Here is a 21,497-nt window from a genome sequence, read left to right as displayed (position 1 = left end):
TGACCGCGAGGAGGCGGAGCTCCGCCCCAGCACGCCGGGCCCCACCCCGCTCGGCCCCGCCCAGCGTCCCCCCTCCGGCCGGGGCGGCATGGGTTGTGAGGTGTCTCAGCGGAGCGCCTGCGCACTGGGCAGCGCCGCGCGGGGCGGAGGCTTTATAACCACTTGGTCGCTGCCGCTCGGTTTCCATCTCGGGGAGGGCGACTGAGGCGTCGGCGGCCGAGGCGCCGGCGGCCGAGGCGCCGGCTGAGGGGTCGTTGAGGCGGCAGCTGTGGCGGCGCTGGTCACCCCTCGCCCCTCAGTCTCTGGGGAACATGGGCTCCGAGAAAGACTCCGAGTCGCCGCGCTCTACATCCCTACACGCGGCTGCGCCCGACCCCAAGTGCCGCAGCGGCGGCCGGCGCCGGCGCCTCACCTTCCACAGCGTCTTCTCCGCCTCGGCCCGCGGTCGCCGCGCCCGGGCCAAGCCGCAGGCCGAGCCACCGCCCCCAGCCGCGCCGCCGCCGCCCGCCCCGGCCCCATCCGCGGCCCAGGCCCCGCCGCCCGAGGCGCTGCCCACCGAAGCCACCGCGGAGGCCGAGGTGGAGGCCGCGGCGGTTGCGGGGCCCGGGTTCGACGATGAGGAGGCGGCGGAGGGCGGCGGCTCGGGCCCGGAGGAGGTGGAGTGCCCGCTGTGCCTGGTGCGGCTGCCTCCAGAGCGGGCCCCGCGCCTCCTCAGCTGCCCTCACCGCTCGTGCCGGGACTGCCTCCGCCACTACCTGCGCCTGGAGATCAGCGAGAGTCGGGTCCCCATCAGCTGTCCCGAGTGCAGCGAGCGACTCAACCCACACGACATCCGCCTGCTGCTCGCCGACCCGCCGCTCATGCACAAATACGAGGAGTTCATGCTGCGCCGCTACCTGGCCTCGGACCCCGACTGCCGCTGGTGCCCGGCCCCGGACTGCGGGTGAGCGCGGGGGCGTGGCCTGGGGGGCCATGGCGGAGGGGACCTGGGGCCTGAGGCTGGACCCCGTGTGTGGCCGGCCCCGAGGGGCGGTCCTCCGCGCAGCGTGTGTGTGCGTATGTGTCCCAGCGTGGAGCGAGAGGTGAGGATGACAAGTGGGAGCGAGGGCAAGAAGGCAACTGCGGCGTGGTGGTAACTAGTAACCATCGGCAAGCCCAGACAAGTGGAGTGAGCGCATCCAATACCCCACCCCTGCCCAAGGGATTGAGGTGGGGGCTGAGCCGTTGATGAAGGGAAGGGAGCTGTCCATCAAGTCAGGAGGCAGGGAGAGGCAGTTTTTGGTCGGGTGACTGCCCCTTTGGCCAGAGGTAGGGGGTATCTCTTAATGAGGGTGGGGAGGGGCTATCTGGCAAAGAACGGAATGGGAATATCATTCCGAGTGGGCAGCGCTTTGGAGGGGTGTGTCCATTTGGCTAGGGACTTACTTAGCACCGTTACAGGAGAAGCTATGTTCTTCCTGACCACCACTGCTGAAAGTTGGGATGCAGGTGACTGAAATGGCACTAGAGGGGAAGGACGGCTCACTGCCAAGCTCTGGGGGCATTGTGTATTGTGTGTCTTCTTTGCCAAGCTGTTGGGAGGCCCCCTGTAGTTCTTAAACTGATGCCTTGGGCATGGTGAGGAGTGGATAGACCCTTTCTTTGTCCAGAGAAGCAATGGGGCACTGAGAAGGGTGCCCAGAGGTTGCTATGGAAGGAGAAAATGTGTTTCCCAGCCCCTGTGATCTAGAGTTCTTGATGATACACCGCGTGTGCTGAATATTTAAGATCAGTAAGAAAATATGCAGTAGTTACAGAGGCAAAACCACCAGATTTCGCTATCTGGAGCATTCAGTGGAGACCACCCCCCGGACCCCACTTTTTAAAATCTGTGTGTTATTGTTAATACATCACATGAATGGTTATATGCAGCAAAGAGGGGTATCAGACTGTGCCATTACCTGCCTTGTGACCTTGGATAGATCATTTTATTCTTGTGTGTCATGTTTTGGGGACAAAAAAATGCTAGGGACTCCTAGTAAAAAGCTGGGTATTCCTTTCCTTCAAAGGAGTTAAGAAGGGCTTTTAATTATAGCCCATATATCAAGGCTGTTTTAAGATTTCCATGATGCTATTTGTCTTCTTCAAAAGAAGCCGTCTTAGAGTGTCTAGAGGAGTAAGAAGAGTTAATTTTTTCTATTTTTCTATTCTGCCAAACTTGTTTAGAGATAAGTGTGTTACTTAAACTCACTGAGATGGGGTTTCTAAATTACTTTGAAGTGTTGTGGTCAAAGGTTGGGGTGTTTGTCTATGGTAGGTCACTTTCACTTTCAGTTAATATCAGAAAGAACCTTGTAGACTCTTGGAAAAGTTTGCTTGTATCTGGTGACCTGGTGATTTTTGTGGCCTTAAGAGGTTAATTTATATGGTATTCAAGTTTTACAGACATTATTCATCTGTTCTCTGAACCAAAGGGGTATTTACTGAAGAGAACACTGCTTGGTTAATTTTGGAATAGTATATTAATTCCTTTTTGAAATGTGAGTTTCCTTGAATTTTAACTGAGACATGAGGCATCACTGATTCTTCTAGAAAAGTTCTCTTTTTTTGTTTTTTATTTCTCTGAAGTCAGTCTCCATCTTTGCTCACATCAATAAAAATGGACAGGAATTAATTTACAGTCTTGATGATAACAACTCTAAACCGTGGCTGATTTGAAATTTATAAAAGAATTGGGCCATTCCTTATTTTAGCCAAGCATTGGACTACTGTCATTCAGAGTTTATTTTTTAAATTAGTTTAAAAATTATAACGATTTTAATGTAATTTTTAAATGTGTTATCTGCAGGTTTAAAGAAGGTGAAGTATGGGAGAAGCAAGTAAGCTGGCATCTGAGTATATATGTGCCAGATATACCTAATTTGATACTTACAATATTGTAAGGTAGATTTGATCTACCTTACAATAGAGGAGGAAACTGAAATTTAAATTAAGTGAATTGTTCAGGGTCACATAACTAGTTGGTGGTGAAACCAGGCTTGGAACACTGGTCTTACCTCCAACCAAGGTCAGTATTCTTTCCTCTCAAAACTTTAAAAAGCATAGGCTTGTTAGCATTATTGGGGATGCTATTGTTTGGGTTGTTTCATCAAGTGTGGCCTAACGACAACATTGAGAGAGCCAAGGATACTAGAATCTAGTTTTTTCTTGTTGTTAACAGCCTCTTACCTACTTTTTCTTGTCTGAAATGGGCCTAATCCTTTCCTGACTTGAGAGGCTTAATTAATATTTTCAAAGTGTTTGGAAACTTCAGTTGAAGATGTTAGATAAATAGGGAGTAACTTTAAATTTCTGTCACTTCCCAAATAGGTGAGAATGTGACCAGTGGTTTTGCTGCCTGTTTTTAATGTCATGAGAAAAATAGCTTGTTTTGTTTTAATCAAACTATTCTATTCTTCTGGGTCGGGTAAAAATCACCGATGAGAACTTGAGGAGAAGCCTAAGACCCCAGTTATCTCTTCTTGTACCTGACCATCTTCACTGCCCACAAATCAAATTCCTGCCAGCCAAATTTGTCAAGTCCTTCTTTGCTCTGTGTGTGTGTGTGTGTGTGTGTGTGTGTGGTGTGTGGTGTGTGTGTGTGTATTTGGCAGGGTGAAGGGAGCATATAAGTAATCTCACAGAGTTCTGATCATCAATTTCATTGTGATTACTCATGATAATGAGAACACTGTATATTAAAAGATTCATTTTTTGTTCACAGAATATTTGTAGAACAGAGAAAAGAGTCTTGAATTTTTCTTTTCCCATACTTGAATATGATTTTATTTTATTCATAAATAAGATAACCAATTTCTGTGGGAAAACATTCACGTTAAGTATAGTATTACCAAGTATAATCTTTAAAACACATTTTCAGGTAAGATAAAAGTAACTCAATATAGATAACTGACATTTTTATAGTTCTTTATAATCTTCAGAGTACAACTTCATTCAGAAATAATTTCATTGTAGTTTCATACAGGTAGATGGTGGTAAACTCATTGTATAAAGGAGAAACCTTTAGGGATGGGGGTATAGCTCCTTGATAGAGCCCATGCTTAGCCTGCACCAGGTCCTGGGTTCAATTCCCTAGAGCCTCCATTAACAAACAAACAAACAAACAGAACAAGAGGGGAAGGTATAGCTCAGTGGTAGAGTGCATGCCTAGCATGCACAAGATCCTGGGTTCAATCCCCATACCTCCACTAAAAAGATAAATAAATAAACCTAATAATCTCCCCCTCAAAAAAAGAATTAAAAATAAATAAATAAAAACTAAAAACAAAAAAAGCTAAAACAAAAAAGATTGTGAAAAAAATAAATAAAAAATAAAGGAGAAACCAGTTCAGAGAAGTTTATATGTGCTGCCCAATGTCTCATAGCTAATAAAATGATACTGTTGATCTGCTACCCCTTAGAGTCTCTGCTTAAGTATAGGTCTTTTTAGAACCCTCCAAATCATGTACACATGTAATGTTTTCCTCTCAAGAGCCCTGTTATCAAACTTCAAGCCCTTTCAGAATCTCTAGAGGGCTGAAGGGTGAGCAAAGAAGGTAACAGAATATTTCCTGGCATATAGGGACAGATCTTCTGTACAGATGAATGAGAGATAAGGCTGCCTTGACCTAAATTCTTTGCGTAGGTCCACCACTCCAGTCTCTCATTGCTGCCTCTGTCTCCTGCAGAGTCCCCTCTCTCACCTGATCCCAGAAGATAGCATCAACTATTGACCTTACTGGACAACTGGACTGGATTATCCCATAAACAGGAAGCTTCTGTTCATCTCTAGCACATTTATGAGGGAAGAGCAAGCTCCCTGAGCAAGACAGATTTCTCAGTCAGTGAAGGAGGATTTTTCCTCTCTGATGCCTTCCTGGACCTCTTCTCTTAATTTAGCTTAGTACCTTCTATTTCACAACTCTTTATTCTCCAACCCCACTGCACCCTACTGCCATCTGCATCATCCTCTAGCCCAGTACATCTTTCTCATATTTGCCAAAGTACTCATTCTAAAGTGGAACACTTTATATCACTCCCCTTCTTAAAACTGTTCATACCTGACCTATAAGAAATCATCTTATTTCTTTAAGAATTTATTATTTATATGATCTGTCCTTATGATTTAAGCCCCTTTATGGTCTCCAGCCATCTTTGATTTTATTTTCTATTTTCACCTACATCAATATTTACCAGTATAGACACTGTTGAAAAGAAAAATGGTTTATGATCAAGGCTTGGGAGATACTGGATTGAACAAAATATAGCAGATCTATTTCTGAACTCCTTAGACCCTTTAAACAATACTAATATACCCTGTAAATCTTGTTAATGCTAATATGCAGTGTAAATCTTCAGTCTAGAATAATTTCCCCAAACTTCACCAGGAACCATGTTTTTGTTTTTTTGATGACATCTTTAAGGTTTACCTGAAACTTTGCCTATTTTCAATTTTCTAAACTCCTTTAACAGTTATTCTGGTCTGTTAGTGTCCTTATTTAACACTGAATCTTGTGCTCTGAGTAAATTGGGAGCTGCTTGAGACTAGGATATCTATATTCCAACTTTTTCTGCAACCCTCTAATCTTTCAATTAGATCCCAGAAGAATGTGATGAATAGTTGAATTTTTGATAAGGGAGATAAAGAATATGAATAACATAGTTTCTGAAAGAGAAACAGATATGAGGAGTGTGAGCAAGAAGAGGACAGACAGGTGATCATTCAGCAGACACTTTTGAGAATTACATGGTGTAGAACATTAGGGGAGCACTGGATATTACAAAAAGAGCTTAGACATTGTCCTCTTGACAGGGAGGCCAAACCCTGGTAAAGGAGATAGGTAGGTAGGTAGATAGGTAGATAATTACAAATGGAATGTAATAAATACTAAAGAAAATACAAGTGCTCTTAGAGGATAGATGAAAAGATTTTGCATTATGGTGTCAATAAAGGCTTTACAGAGGAGTTGATATTTGATCAGGGCTTGAAGAATATGAGTAGAAATTCATACCAGTTGGACAAGGATTAGGGTAGAGAAAAAGGCATCTTTCTCAAACACTTTAAACACCAGAGTGTTATGAGCAAATGCATGGAGATATAAAAGTACAAGACTAAGGCTGGAGTCTAGTTTGGTTAGCTTCTGGAGATACGATATGGGGAGTATGATCTGGGAAGTGACTCAAGATTGATCTGAAAAGGTAGACTGGATTCAAGGTGATAGGTCTATCTCTGCTGTGCAAAGAAGTTTAGATTTGAAGGACTTTTTTCTTTTTTATTGAAGGATCTTAAGCAGAAGAGTAACGTCATGATAGATAAACTTCTGGAATTTGAATTTGGATTAGAGTATGGAATAAGGAGACCAGAAAATAGTCTTCTTGCAGTTGTCTGGCCAAGAGGTGACATGGATTTGAACTAGGGTAGTAAAAAGGAATATAGTAAGAATATGGCTCATTGTGACAACTTGGCCCATGTGTTCCACCCTTATACATGCTTAAGGTCCGTTTATAAATGAAGTTATATAGCCTGGAGCTGAGAAGTACAGACATAATATAGGAACACATTTCTTTGACTACCAGGGTCTGTTGGAGCATAATCAAATTCATACTAATGGGATTTTTCCCCCAGGGCTAGAGCAAGTTAATGATGTGGTCTAGCTTGGCACACATTATGATGTTTCTGAAGATAGAATATTAACAAAATGAATTAAATTTTTATGAACTTAAGGTGGGGTTGGGGGGGGAGGATGCTTCTGTATTCTTAGGAACATCTAATTCCCTATACCTTCCATTTAGCTTCTAATTAGCAAACCTGAATGCTCTGTTCAGCCAAGAAAGCAGGATATGAAAGAGGCTCGATGTAGGACATGGAAGAGAAGAAACAAGATGGTCAAGGCAGATTTGGTCTCAAGGATGAAGTTTTTTTCAACTACCTAGGGTAGGAGATTGCCCTATTCAGAACTTATGTGTTTAGCCCTCAGATGGGTTTATAAAAAATTTTTGAGTTAAGTTAAAGTACCTGGCATATAGAAAGCCAATAGATATGTGGATAAGTTTAAAAGACTGCTTTAGGGGAGAGTAATCATCCAGGAGAAGAGCTAGCCCAGATCGTTGACCTGGGAAAGGTTAAAAAACCCAGACAGGAGAGGGTCTCTGTCATTCATTCAACACAGGTATTTTAAGCATGAATCAGTGTGCTAGACCTTGGAGGTTAAAAATGAATGATGCTTTTCCTTGTCTGGTTGGGAAAGCATACATATAAACAGATAATTACAATATAATGTGATAAGTATTAAAAAGTAATTATTCAGAGACACGAATGCCTGGAGAGGTTAAGTGGATTTTATAGAGAAGACGGCATTTGAGCTGGTTATTAAATGGATAAGTATTTGCCAGGGCAAGAAGTAAGGAAAGGACATTCCTAGGCAGAAGGAATAGAGTATGCAAAGGTCCGGAAGTAGGACAAAATGTGCTGTGTATTTATACCATACCTTTCAGGGCAATATCTCAAATGCAGTTTTAAAGCATGTTCAGTTACACTTGAAGGTGGCACGCACCTGTACTTCCATTTTAGGGATAGAATCTAAGGTTTGGAAATTTTAATTAGCTCAGTGTCATGCAGTATGAGTCAGGGCAATGAGCCCAGACCAAGCACCCAAAAACAGGAATGTCAAGTCTCATGCCCTGAGTAATTCTGTGTCATAGTAATAGGTTGTTGTGGGTTCATGAGTATTTGGGATTATTTTACTTACTTGGAACCAAACTCCACAATCAAAATTGACATTGTCAATCCTATCAAATGTTCTTTGGAGGAAAAAAAAAGAATCTGTTAATAAATATTTACTCTCACCATGTGAGGTAGGAATGGATCATGAAATGTTCAAGGCTTTCTGACTTGGAAGTTTATCTAATTCGTGTATTGTCAGAAGTTCCCTTCATACTTTTCTGAGATCATCCAGTACCTTTCTCATGTAACACAAAATAGCAAGCAAGTCATTTTCTTAAGGAGAAACGTAGTTTATCTTTAGTAGTTATTTTGCAGCTAGGTGGAATAAATTTGCTCAGAACTCCTACAGGATATGAATCATTTGCATTCATACATTGACCTCTTCTCACTTTGGTCTTTCTGAGAAGAGTTTTAATACAGCCTGTATTATGTAACATAGATGATACCTTGTCATTGATATTTTCAATGTCATTCTCAAATTGACTTGTAGAATCTATGATAAACCTGAAAACTTGAGTTGCTATTATGAATATCTAATGTACAATTGAATAAGCAAAGAAACTGTAGATTAAATCCAAGAAAATTGTATTAGTCTTTTGTTTAAGTTGTTTGAGGTCTTTGGCTATTGGAGGAGGGGATGGAATATGGAATAGGGGTTAACAAAGCCCAGATGGCAACACCTAAGCCTGCAATCATTGATGTATCTAAAAATTGTTTGAACTTTCAACAACTGCTGTCTTCCCTTCTTCGTTTGTTTGTTTAAATTACTTAAAAAAAATTTTTTATTTAAACAAATTTCCACTTGTTAGGGTAATCTGATCATTTAGTTGACATACTTAGAATTAGTCAGAAAGGCTAATATTGGATTGTTTGCAGGAAAGGAATTCTTGGTAAAGAAACATGAATTATAAGAAACAATTGATGCTGGTGCTGGTAGATTCTGAATTGCCCATCTTTACTAAGAATGTGTGTCAGAAGGGATTGAGGGGAGATATGGCCATATTCGATGTTAATAATAAGATAGATGAGTGGTATTCTTGTATTCTAGAACCTTTCAAGAAAGAAGCTATTTCAAGGTATGTATTTGAATTGGAGAAAAATTATGAAAAGACAAAATGAGCTTTCAATAGAAGTTGATCACAAATCCATCTCTGTCTATTGTGTCTCATTCTGTGATCAGACCAACTTCACTGTGAAGCTTAAAAATGAAAATACTAAAACCATAAAACTCCTGAAAGAAAACATAGGTGGAACACTCTTAGGCATACATTATAGCAATTTTTTTTTTGGATCTGTTTCCTAAAGCAAAGGAGATAAAACCAAAAATAAATAAATGGGACCTAATTAAACTTTAAAAGCCTTTATACAGCAAAGAAAACCACCAACAAAAATGAAAAGACAACCTACTGAATGGGAGAATATATTTGCTAATGAGAAGGGGTTAATATCCAAAATATATAAACAGCTCATACAACTCACCATCAAGAAAACAAATGACCTAATTGAAAAATGGGCAGAAGATCTGAATAGACATTTTTCCAAAGAAGACATATAGATGGCCAACAGGCACATAAAAAGACGCTCATTGTCATTAATCATCAGAGAAATGAAAATTAAACCCACAGTCAGGTATCACCTCACACCTGTCATAATGGCTATGAAAAAGACTACAAATAACAAATGTTCGTGAGGGTGTGGAAAAAAGGGCACCCTCATACACTGTTGGTGGCCATGTAAATTGGTGCAGCCACTATGGAAAACAGTATGGAGGGTTTTCCAAAAACTAAAAATAGAACTACCATATGACCCAGCAATTCCACTCCTGGGTATTTATCAAAAGAAAAGAAAGAAAAGAAAAAAACTCATTTGAAAAGATGCACGCACCCCAATGTTCATAGCAGTATTATTTACAGTTGCCAAGATATGGAAGTAGTCTGTGTCCATCAACAGATGAGCAGATAAAAATGATGTGGTGTACATACACACACATATATGCACAATGGAATACTACTCAGCCATAAAAATGGAATTTTGCCATTTGCAACAACATGGATGTACTGGAGGGTATTATGCTAAGTGAAATAAGTCAGAGAAAGAAAAATATTGGATAATATCACTTATAAGTGGAATCTAAAAACATAAAACAAGTTGTACAACCATTTGAATATAATGCTACTGAACTGTACACTTAAAAATAGTTAGAATGGTAAATTTTACATTGTGTGTCTTTTGCCACAATAAAAAAATCCCTTTCCAAACAAAAATAAATAAATAATAAAACAAACAAGTGAATATAATAAAAAAGAAACAGACTCACAGATATAGAGAACAAACTAGTGGTTACCAATGGAGCAAGGGAAGAGGGGTGGGGCAGGATAGCAAGATAGGGATAGGGGATTAAGAGGTACAAACTACTATGTATAAAGTAAATAAGTTACAAGGATATATAGTACAACACAGGTAATGTAGCCAATATTTTATAATACTTATAAATGGAATATAGCCTTTAAAAATTGTTGTACACCTGAAACTTATATAATGTACATCAACTAAACCTCAATAAAAAAGGAGAAGTATACTTGCTTTAGTTTTTGCTATAGTGCTGCATTTTACAAATTCTGTTCTTTAAACAAATTATAGTTTCTGTAAATACAGCAAATCATCAAAAGGAACTGGTTTTGTACCCTTTTTTAATGAAATTTGATGTGACAAACTGCTCCTAAAGCAGCTTAAACTATGACCAAATGCTAGAAATTCAGGATAAATATGATATTTTCCCGTTTTTTCAGGAAATAAATGATTTGTGTTTTTAGAATCTCAAGAAGAAATTTACTTCCTCATGCAGAATACGTTTTACAGTTTGTTAGGCATGCTCGTGCATGTGTGTTATGTGTTATATTGTGTGTTCTTTACCTCGTATGAAGTTGTAGGGGGATGCCGAACAGTGTTACCTCACTGGAACTGATGAATAATGTTTTACCTTACTGATATCTCTTCCTGTTTCCTTACACAGTTATGCTGTTATTGCCTATGGCTGTGCCAGCTGCCCAAAGCTGACCTGTGAGAGGGAAGGCTGCCAGACTGAATTCTGCTACCACTGCAAGCAAATATGGCATCCAAATCAGACATGCGATATGGCCCGTCAACAGAGGGCACAGACATTGCGAGTTCGGACCAAACACACTTCAGGTCTTAGTTATGGGCAAGAATCTGGACCAGGTATAAGTCGGTATTATCTCATTTGTGTCTTTATTTGATATTTCATTATGTGAACCCCAAACTGGGAGAGATTACCTTATTGTCTAACTGAAGCGTTTCCTCTGATTAGAGAGCAGAAAATATTTGGTAATACTTTCAAAATTGTATTTGATATATAGCTTCTCTCTGATCATTTATAGGTTATCCAACCTAGTAAAACTGGAATAAAGCAGAACTGAATTCTCTAGTTTCTGCCTTCTTAATAATATGTCTCAGATTGGAGAGCAATTAGGTCCTTTTGCAAGGGGCTTTTTCAAAACTTTTACTGTGAGCAGAAAGACATTTAATTAGTGTTAAACCTGTACTATTTTCCTAATAGCTTTAAGTGCATCACGGCTTTTGAAGTAGGGTACAGATTTAAGGAAAGGAAATAATATTACGATAGATTAATGATTAACCTTAAAATGTGGAATATCGCACATCCATTTCCAACCTTGACATATCAGAGTAAACCTATTTAAAAACGTCAGCAGGTTTATTGCCTTTGATAAATGTGCTTTATTTCACTGATGTCATTTGGGAGAACTAGCAGGAAAGATTTTACCGTTCACTTTTTCCTGGCACAGCATAATCTCCTAAATTATTGTCATTTTAATAAGATAGTTCCTAGCTTGCTCTGAAAATTACCAGGTGTAGCTACATAGCATACTCAGTTGTTTTTAGGTTTTGAATTTGAAAGTATCATGGGAAGGGACTGTGGATTGTGTTAACAGCAAATCACAATACTTGTTGAGCCTGAGAAATGAGTTTCCTGAACTAAAATTTTTCAAAACTCAAAAGTCAGTTCCAGGCTGCAGACTATTCTTCCTGTAGGACTGTGCTTTTGATTCTGCCAGCCTATTGGTTGGTGAAATTCCATTTTCCTTGGAACTACCTTTCTCTCTAGGGAAGTCTCTTTGCTCAGTGTGGCTCAAATGCTATGTAAGATGCCTGTTTAGGGGATGGGTAGCTCAATACAAGACAAGATCCATTTTATGAAATTTCCTGAGGTCTAAACATATAGCCAGCCTTCCAGTGAAGTGGGTTACACAATTTGGATCCTTAGTCAAGAATTCTTGACTGCCTCCTCATTTCTTACGCATATTCCTAGGAATAATAAAATCAAACTAGGTTTAACTAGGGATATTTTTCTACCCATTCTTCCACCCTCCTTAGCAGATGACATAAAGCCATGCCCACGATGCAGTGCTTACATTATCAAGATGAATGATGGAAGCTGTAATCATATGACCTGTGCAGTGTGTGGCTGTGAATTCTGTTGGCTTTGTATGAAAGAGATTTCGGACTTGCATTACCTCAGGTGAGATGAGAAATATGTCCATTGTTTTTATAGTCTTGTTCTCTTACTGATTTAGGGAAAAGGATGTCAAAGAGACATAGTTGTCTGTCCTCATTATAGCATAAGAAAGCTGTAAAAAATTCCTCTGAAGCACCCCTCTTACCATGTTTTCTCCAGCTCAGCAACTTTCAGTGACTGTTTTTCATTGATAGAGTTCAGTTTCCTTGGCATGACTTTTAAGGTTTCCAGTCTGGCCCCAATCTGCTTTCTGGCTTTTCCATTTTGCTTTTATAAATGCTATAGCCCAGATTATCTGTGTCTCTTCTGTGCTATCTTAACCTCCATACTTGTTCATGTTCTTTCCTTTGCCTGAAACGCTTTCTAAATACCTCACCCTTCCAGCAGCCCCCTTTTATCTCAGCCTGTTCTGTTCTTACCCACCCATGCCATTTCTTCTGTGATGCCTTCCCTCAGCTTTTGCTGCCTCATTCTTCTTTACTGACATTCTTTAAATGTTCCTTTATAAACCATCATCATGACTTTTACTTTATTTACATGTCTAATTTTGTTAAATTATGTAAGTTTCTTAAGGCTCTAGTTACCTTTTTATAGCTTCTTGGATGTAGTAGTAGTCATTAAAATATTGTCCTGAATGAGTTAATATTTATAAACTTAACATTCACTGTGTGGATAAAACACTTTTATTTCCAATTTAGCAAACATTTGAGTACTTACAGTGTACTAATTACTGGGGACACAGGGGTTCATAAGATAGGATCCCTAATTTCAAAATTGCTTATCCCATCCCACAACGGGAGTGAGCAAAAACAGTTAGTCTCAGGAGGGCTGAGTGTTAAAGTAGCCAAACTCAGAGTATGAAACTGACATAAAGAGTATGATAAAGTCTTTTTTATATCCTATCTCAGGAACATGATTTGTAGTATCTAATGGATGTAGTAGGACACATGCCAAGAAAATTATGCAAATCAGAGAGAGCTCATTAGCTGCAGGACATGATGAGTTTGGGTGAGATATGAAGTGCATAGACTGTGCAGGATCCCGAGTAGTATCAGTCAAGGAAGTAGGATTAGTGGTGGTGAAGGATTAGGGACGACAGAGTTCAGCAGAAAAGAATGGAAAAGAGATTTTAAGTTTAGAGGCCTGCCTTCCAAAAGAATAAGAGTAAAGAGCTAGAACTCTAATAGTCCGGACTTGGCCTTTGCTCCCCCTCTTATAATACTCATTTCTTGTAACTTTTTGTAACTGTTAATTGCTCCTTTTGAAAAGAAGGCTCTTGCTCTTATCAAGCCCTCTGGTGATAATAGCTGCATTTCTTTTTTGGGGGGGGGGTTCTTTTTGGTGGGGGGGGGGTTCTTTTTGGTGGGGGGTGGTAATTAGGTTTATTTTTTTATTTACTCATGGAGGTACTGGCGATTGAACCCAGGACCTCATGCATGCTAAGCAGTCACTCTACCACTGAGCTATCCCTCCCCCCAATAGCTGCATTTCTAATATTGACGTTAACTTTGCCATGTTTCCTCTACAGCCCCTCTGGCTGCACATTCTGGGGCAAGAAGCCATGGAGCCGTAAGAAGAAAATTCTTTGGCAGCTGGGCACATTGATTGGTGCTCCAGTGGGGATTTCCCTCATTGCCGGCATTGCCATTCCTGCCATGGTCATTGGCATTCCTGTTTATGTTGGCAGGAAGGTAAGATATGCTGAGTTCTATGCATTTTCTATCTTCAGGTTTGTTGGTAATGGTTTGAAGGAGATAGGGAGAAACTTATATTTCAGAGCCACCTGAAAATCAGCTGGTTGTTGGATAAAAATAACATTAATTTCTTAAATGGATTTTCATATACCCCCAAGAGATCTGAAAGTTATTAATATCCTGGGCCTGGTTTTTCTCACTGACTTAAAGGTGAACTGCTTACTTTACTCCCCTGAGTTATTTTGTCTCTTCTTGTATTAACTTTTTCTGTATTATTTTATATTATTCTGGTCTGAGTTAGGTTGAAATTTGAGAAAGATGCCTCTTTGAGATGGGGGAATATGTTATATGTAGATAACTTCTAAGGGGAACATTCACTTGTCCTTTTTCTCCCCAGCAAAAAGATTGATGTCCTAACCAGCTGACCTGGATTTTCTTTCTTATTCTTAGATTCATAGCAGATATGAAGGTAGGAAAACCTCCAAGCACAAGAGGAATTTGGCTATCACGGGAGGAGTGACTTTGTCAGTCATTGCATCCCCAGTTATTGCTGCAGTTAGTGTTGGTAAGAGGCTAGCCAGGACCATGACTCCTCCCCAATCCCACCCCATTCCCATTCACTTTCTGAAGTCACAGTTTAGCCAACTGGCCAGATGTTTTACCCTGGAAGCTCCTACATTTTATGTCAAACACACCTTGGGAGTTAACTCTATTAGGCACTATTATTGTAATTATCAGCCAAACTAAATTATCAGAGTTTGGGATATTTCATTCTTAAGTTAGTGCCTAGAATTCCATCTGGCATATAAAAAGGGTTGAATTAAAGAATATTACTTTAAGGCCTCGTTTTTCACCTTTCCTTTTCCTTCTCCACCTGCCATGGAACCCACAAAGCAAAATTACTTTTGATTTGCTTAATGCTTCACAGTATTTTGGGAGGCATGAGGGTTTGTTTTAGGATAATTTTAGTATAACTTAACATTTATTGAGACTCAGCCAGGACCAGGTCTGATGTTTTACCTGTATTAATTCACTTAATCCTCACAGCAGCACAGTTGTAACAGAAAGGTGCAGTAATTTGCCTGAGGTCACTTAGCTGGGACATGAATCAGGGCAGTCTAACTTCAGAGTCTGGGCTCTACACAACTAAGCCATTCTGCCTTCTACAGCAGTAAGATTTTGGAATTAATACTCTGGGGGGATCCTAAACCCTAGGAGTGACTTATTTAATGTTTTATTATTGATTGGTTCTTGGATGAGCATTTCAGCAGTGAATGTAAGGGGGAAAATAAAGGCAACATAAACTTTACTGGGCACTATATATACATTGATTGTTGGCAACCCTAGAAAGGTATGACCGAGGTCATATGGCTAGCCACCTTTTTAGCATAGCCATCTTCTGTCTTTCCTTGGCCCTTCATAAAGTTTGTCTATCTTGGGCTGGAAAGGAGAATTCAGGGCAGCTGCAACCTGATGGACTGCTAACATGTTTCTTTCCCTTCACAGGTATTGGTGTCCCTATTATGCTGGCTTACGTCTATGGGGTTGTGCCCATTTCTCTCTGTCGTGGAGGTGGCTGTGGAGTTAGCACAGCCAATGGAAAGGGAGTGAAAATTGAGTTTGATGAAGATGATGGTCCAATCACAGGTAAAAGGGCAACCTTAGTTTCCCTTTGAATTTATAAGACCCAAGATAAAAATCGGTAAAATTTAGCACATTGTGCAGAGAGTCACTGGATTACTTTGGATAATGAGCTTTATAAGGGGTAAAGTATTTTTAGCTTGTTCATTTCTTTGTTCCAGAGTTATTAGGTTAATTCATCTGGTACTTGCCTTTGTGTGGCAGGTACAAACTAGTAGGATTCCAAGTAACTCCAAGTATGCTGGTAATAGTAGTGATTATAATAAAGTCTTATATCTGCACAGTACTTTGTAATTTTCAGAGGACTTTACATAGTTATTATCTCACTTGGTTTTTACAACAGCTCTGAAGAGGGAGGACCAGGGCTGTTATTATCCTCGTTTAATGGGAACTTCTTCAAGCCTTTGTCTCAACATCTGTTAAATGGGTTTAAGAGCTTCTGCAGAGCTGAAACTATAGCAAGGCTTCTGACTTATACTTTGATGTTGTTTCCACTTTACCATTAACTGACCTGGGGCACAGAGATCCCCAAAGGTTTTTGAAGCTTCCTACTAGAATCAGCACATGACCAAAATATATTTTGAAATCTTCATGTTTGTTTGGATGGCATCTATGGTGTAATGAAAAGAATAGTGGACTTGGAATCAGATTGTAGTTTTGTGTGACTAATCATTTAGTTATAAGCTTTTATTTCCTCATCTAAAATTGGGGCTATCAGTCCCTAGTTATTGGGAAGATTAAATGTGAACATATGTTAAAACACTTGATATGTGGTGGTTACTTGTAGTTTATTATTCATTAAGTGAATAAATGAGTATTTTTCTACATGAATATTCTCCACTCTGAAGAGTCACTGCTGGAAAGTGCCAGACTCTGTTTTGATGCTATGCTATCTTCAGTTGAGATGTTTGGTTCCATCCCCAGTGGCAGATGCCTGGCGAGCCCTCAAGAATCCCAGCATTGGGGAAAGTAGCATTGAAGGTCTAACTAGTGTACTGAGCACCAGTGGAAGCCCTACAGATGGACTCAGTGTTGTGCAGGGTCCATACAGCGAAACAGCCAGCTTTGCAGCCCTCTCAGGAGGCACACTAAGTGGTGGCATTCTTTCCAGTGGCAAGGGAAAATACAGCAGGTAAGCAAATAGATAATTTCTGACAGAACCAGCTGTAATTATAAGAAGTAACATACCATATTGAGCCATTTCTCTGTGTAAGGCATGCCCCATATATCATCTCATTTTGTCACTTAATCATCAATGGTGTGTTTTTTTGTGAGTTTTTGTTTTGTTTTGTTTTTTTAACTTTTACAAATAGAAGACAGGCTGGAAAGGTTGAGTGACTTAACGTAAGTTTCAGTGTTTCTTCCCACTGCACAATAGCAGCTCCATATAAAGAATAATCTTGACTTCAGATCCTCCCTCTACTAGATTCGGCTACCTCCGGCAGGAAGGGAAAGCATGCATTTTGGTAGAATTCCCAAGGTTGTGCTCTCCATTAGGCTTCTCACTGGCTTTCAGTTGAACAGCATTTATGCTGTATCTTTTTGGCTTATTGGTGCTGTGATCCTTATAACCTTCCAATTCTGATGCCCATTTGATACATAAGGAAAATCAATTCAATGAACTTATGTTGAGTAAATGTAAAGCTTTAAGACTAAAAAGGTTGTGACTTGCTTGGTCATTCCACCAGTTAGATAAACCAGGACATATTCAGAGGTGCATAACAGATGTTACATGAGAAGTGGTTATCTGAATGCACTGGAGAACAGAGGCCTGGGGAGGGGTAAAGGTGATGTAAAACAAAGTAGGGGAAGGAGAGGAGATGCTTGCTTCAGATAAGGGTCTTGAACTGGAAAAAAGGATTAGACTTCTGCCTCATGCTAAGAGATAGATTAAGACAATTTGGCAGAAGCTAGAGGGAAACTAATTTTGTTTCATTATAGAGAATATAGGAAAAATCTATGTAAAAGTCCAAAGAAGAAATAGAATGCCTTAGTAGATACTGAGCTGCATATCCCTGGAAGTGTTTAAAGTGAGAACAGATGGCCATTTGGCTCTTAGAAGGAGTCAAGCAACAGATGGCAGATGGACTAGATCCTACACCTGACTACCTGTCAATCACCTGGGAGCCTTTTAAAAATAGATTCTACTGCCCTATCCCAGAATTAATAAATTAGAATCTCCCAGAGTGGCACCTAGAGGTCTGTGTTTTCTTGAAAAGGCTCCCCAGATGATTCTAACATAGCCATTGCACGGACTAGCCTCTGGGAACCACCTAAGGAGATGGCCTTTGTGAAAGGCCTCTTCCAACTGAGAGTGATTCTGTGACAGAGCTGAATGCCCTTTCCATTGCACTGCCTCATTTTCCTGGGCCATGGCACATTGTTGAAGGGCATTTGAGGCTGGATTAGCAGAGCAAAGACACAGGCAGCAGGTTGGAGGTTGACTGAATGTGCAGCTGCAGGCAACTGCTGACCTGTCTGTGTCTCATGACTCTGGTTGTCTCTTGTTAGGGGATCCCACCCCCACATGCTGGAGAATTCACTGCTGTGCTGTCTTAAAACCAACACCCCTGTAAATAAGCAGACAGACATAATTGGAGACTGACTTGCTGAAACTGCAACTTAGCCACCAGTCCAGCTGTTCCAGTTCTGTGAAAGCCTTTTATAGGAAGTGAATCAGTCAGATGGGTTTGACTGTGAAACCCATTATGAGGAAACACTTAAGCATGCAACCAAATGGTGTTAGAGCCAAGAAAAGAAAAGCGATGGGTTCTCAGCTATGAGACACCATTGGGAAAGTTTGCTACTCTTGTAGGAGGTTGGCTCCTATATGTCCTTCAGTCTCATAGCCTGGGGGTAATTTGATTGCTAAAATTTAAGTACCTAGTATGTGTAAGACATGGAGGGTAAAGTGTGAATGAGATGTGGTCTCTCCTTTTTTGGAGCTCACAGATGAGAGGAAGGGAGATGCGTAAACTGATTTAATAAATAGGTAGGTGTTGTGGGAGCACTTAGCAGGAAGTAAGGGTTTGTTGGGAGAGTGAGGGGAGTTGATACTTCCTTTGTTGTTAAGGACTGAGTATGAGTTTGTCATGTAGAGAAAGAAAACTTCCAGAGAGAGGGACTAGCATGTATACCTCATGGAGGTATAAACGTGTATAAGTGTGAAAAGAAAGAAAAAATTCAGTGTGATTATGATGTAGGACCTATGGTGAGAGATGGAACTGGAGAGAGCTTGGAGACAGATCAGGCAGACATTAAATGCCAGTTAGCAAGAGAGAGCCAAGAGAGGGCTGTTAGAGCAATCGGGTCTTTGTCCACGTTGCCACTGATCTGAAAGTTGTTTGACTTGGACTTAGGGCTACTGAAAAGGGAGCCCAATTGCAATTACACAGTCAGGAGATGTTGAGGGCCTGAAGTTAAGCAGTAGCAGTGGGGTTAGAAAGGAGGGGACGATTTCAATAGTTATTTAAGAGAAAGAGAGATATGTATGGGCATCTATTTGAACTATTTGACAATTGGAGAAGATCAGATCAACTCAGTGTGCAAGAGAATAATGGAAGAGGTATGTGCCAGGAAGCAGACTGTCTTGGAATACCCAGGTCTCATATTAACTTAAACGTCCCCTCTTTACACAGGTTAGAAGTCCAAGCCGATGTCCAAAAGGAAATTTTCCCCAAAGACACAGCCAGTCTTGGTGCAATTAGTGACAACGCAAGCACTCGTGCTATGGCCGGTTCCATAATCAGTTCCTACAACCCACAGGACAGGTATGTGAACAGTCAGATGCCTAGGAGAGATTGCATTTTTTGGTTTGGCTTTGGCTTTCGAAAGCTCAATGCCTCATGTTAGGGCCCTGTATACCATTTAGCAGGATACATAGTGTGCGTACCCTGTGAATTCATCGAGCAAGCTCTTGGTATGGGAGTGTCTGGCATCTCTGGATTGATTCTTCTTGTTAGCACTTGATCTTTAGAGATTTATTTCTTTCTCCCTTTTCTTTCTTTCTCCTCTCCACCTTTGGCTATTGCAACAGTAATTATTCACATGATCCTTAATGAGCTAGATTGGTATTCATTGATGTCTGTGGGACTATGGTTTCTGCTCTCATGTTGCTTTTTGCTTGATGTGGCTCCTGTAGCCTACTTCTCTTTATTTTTGAGAAGCTAGTGTGTCTGGTATGGTGTGATTGCAGCACTCCCTACTGGAGAGACTCTGGTTTCTTCTAATTGTGGCACAGAAGTGAAAAGCTGTGACTCTCCATTCACTTCCATGTTTTGAGTAAGATAGTGTGAGGCTCTAACCCTTAGCTGAATTTTAGAAGCTCATTTTTAGTTGTTCAAAGAAATTGGCAAAAGTGTGTGTATGTGTTTTAAATCAACAAAAAAATCTAATTGTTGTTCTCCATCTTATTTGAGTGTTAGGTTAAATTTTATTTTATCTATAAGTGAGCTCTAGTTTACTATTTACCTACGTTTTGGACTTTCTAATCCTGAACCCACAAACTGCTTTTACCAACAGGTGTAGCATGACCCTTGCATGACTCAGCAAAGTGGATTTTGTTTCCACAGAGAATGCAACAATATGGAAATCCAAGTGGACATTGAAGCCAAACCAAGCCACTATCAGCTGGTGAGTGGAAGCAGCACGGAGGACTCACTCCATGTTCATGCTCAAATGGCCGAAAATGAAGAAGAAGGTGGTGGCAGTGGTGGCAGTGGTGGGAGCAATGAAGAGGATCCCCCCTGCAAACACCAAAGCTGTGAACAGAAAGACTGTCTGGCCAGCAAACCTTGGGACATCAGCCTGGCCCAGCCAGAAAGCATCCGCAGTGACCTGGAGAGCTCTGATACACAGTCAGATGATGTGCCAGACATCACCTCAGATGAGTGTGGCTCCCCTCGGTCCCAGGCCGCAGCCTGCCCCTCAACACCCAGAGCCCAAGGTGCACCGAGCCCAAGTGCCCATAGGAACCTCTCTGCCCCAGCTGAGGGGAAGACTGTCTTGAAGCCAGAAGATGCAGAAGCCAGAGTATGAAGTGGAAAGAATGCTCCTGTTCTGAGAAGCACACTTGTAACTGCATCTTTTAGAATCTTTTTGGGGGGGACAGGGATTTAGTATTTCATTTCAAAGATTTTCTGGTCAGGTTTTCCCCAGGGAAATTCTGAGAAATTTGCAGTTTCTTACCAGATGAAACATGGAAACTTTGCCCTTAATCTTACCCCATCTCCCCCCTCACCCCTTTTTAGTTTTAATTTATTGGTTAAACTGATGGTGGCAATCCGTGAGGTGTGTCAAAGACTGTACAGATGTATGTGTGTATATTGTATGTATGCTAACATATTATTGAAGGACACATTTTAATAAAGATTTCTGTCATAATTCAAATCATCTCATTTTCCTTGGCTTGGATAGTCCTCCAGAGCCAAGTGTTTGATTGAAAGAGAACTACGCCTTTAACAGTCTCTAGATCTGAGTTTTCTTAATCCCAGAGAAGAATGGTATTTTAACCAGACGGCACTGGAGTCATCCATAAACCAATGCTCCTAGCATGACAGGAAGCAAAGCCAGGCTTGTTTGAACTGTGTAGTCAGACTGAAGAATTAGCTGAGTCAGCCAGATAGAGAAGCTGTAGATTAAAATGAGCCTTGTTTGCCCTCTACAGGCAGCTGTGCAATTTTCCTGTTAAAGCTTCATTTACCCTTTTCTGCATTTCAGTCACTAGTAGAAATGTGCTTCACAGGAGGGAAGTGGGGAGGAGGGGGCAGTTTCAGTGGTTCTTCAGAAATCCCAGTGAATGTCGCAGGGTTATAAGTTGGTGAACAGAGTATTACTGGAGGAAGAAGTGTACCTATTCTGCATAATC

At 40.9% G+C, this 21,497-nt stretch overlaps 1 protein-coding gene across 3 annotated transcripts; it reads left to right on the top strand.

The window, feature by feature from the left end:
• Window positions 1-159: 159 nt before the first annotated feature.
• RNF19B (ring finger protein 19B) lies at window positions 160-21,019 on the top strand. Of its 3 annotated transcripts, none has more exons than XM_032495848.1 (9): window positions 160-943; window positions 10,755-10,960; window positions 12,155-12,299; window positions 13,825-13,987; window positions 14,441-14,555; window positions 15,497-15,637; window positions 16,556-16,763; window positions 19,270-19,401; window positions 20,203-21,019. In XM_032495848.1, the coding sequence occupies exons 1-9, from the start codon at window positions 312-314 to the stop codon at window positions 20,666-20,668; spliced, it is 2,208 nt and encodes a 735-aa protein (XP_032351739.1). In that variant the 5' UTR covers window positions 160-311; the 3' UTR covers window positions 20,669-21,019. The 3 variants fall into 3 exon arrangements, with proteins under 3 accessions (XP_032351739.1, XP_032351740.1, XP_032351741.1); XM_032495849.1 differs by having other exon boundaries at window positions 166-943; window positions 12,158-12,299; XM_032495850.1 differs by having other exon boundaries at window positions 166-943; window positions 14,441-14,459.
• The last annotated feature ends 478 nt before the right edge of the window (window positions 21,020-21,497 follow it).

Source organism: Camelus ferus, chromosome 13, assembly GCF_009834535.1.
Source record: "Camelus ferus isolate YT-003-E chromosome 13, BCGSAC_Cfer_1.0, whole genome shotgun sequence".
Classification (NCBI taxonomy): domain Eukaryota; kingdom Metazoa; phylum Chordata; class Mammalia; order Artiodactyla; family Camelidae; genus Camelus; species Camelus ferus.
The sequence above is the reverse complement of the archived record's forward strand: the minus strand, read 5'-3'. Positions and strand labels throughout refer to the sequence as shown.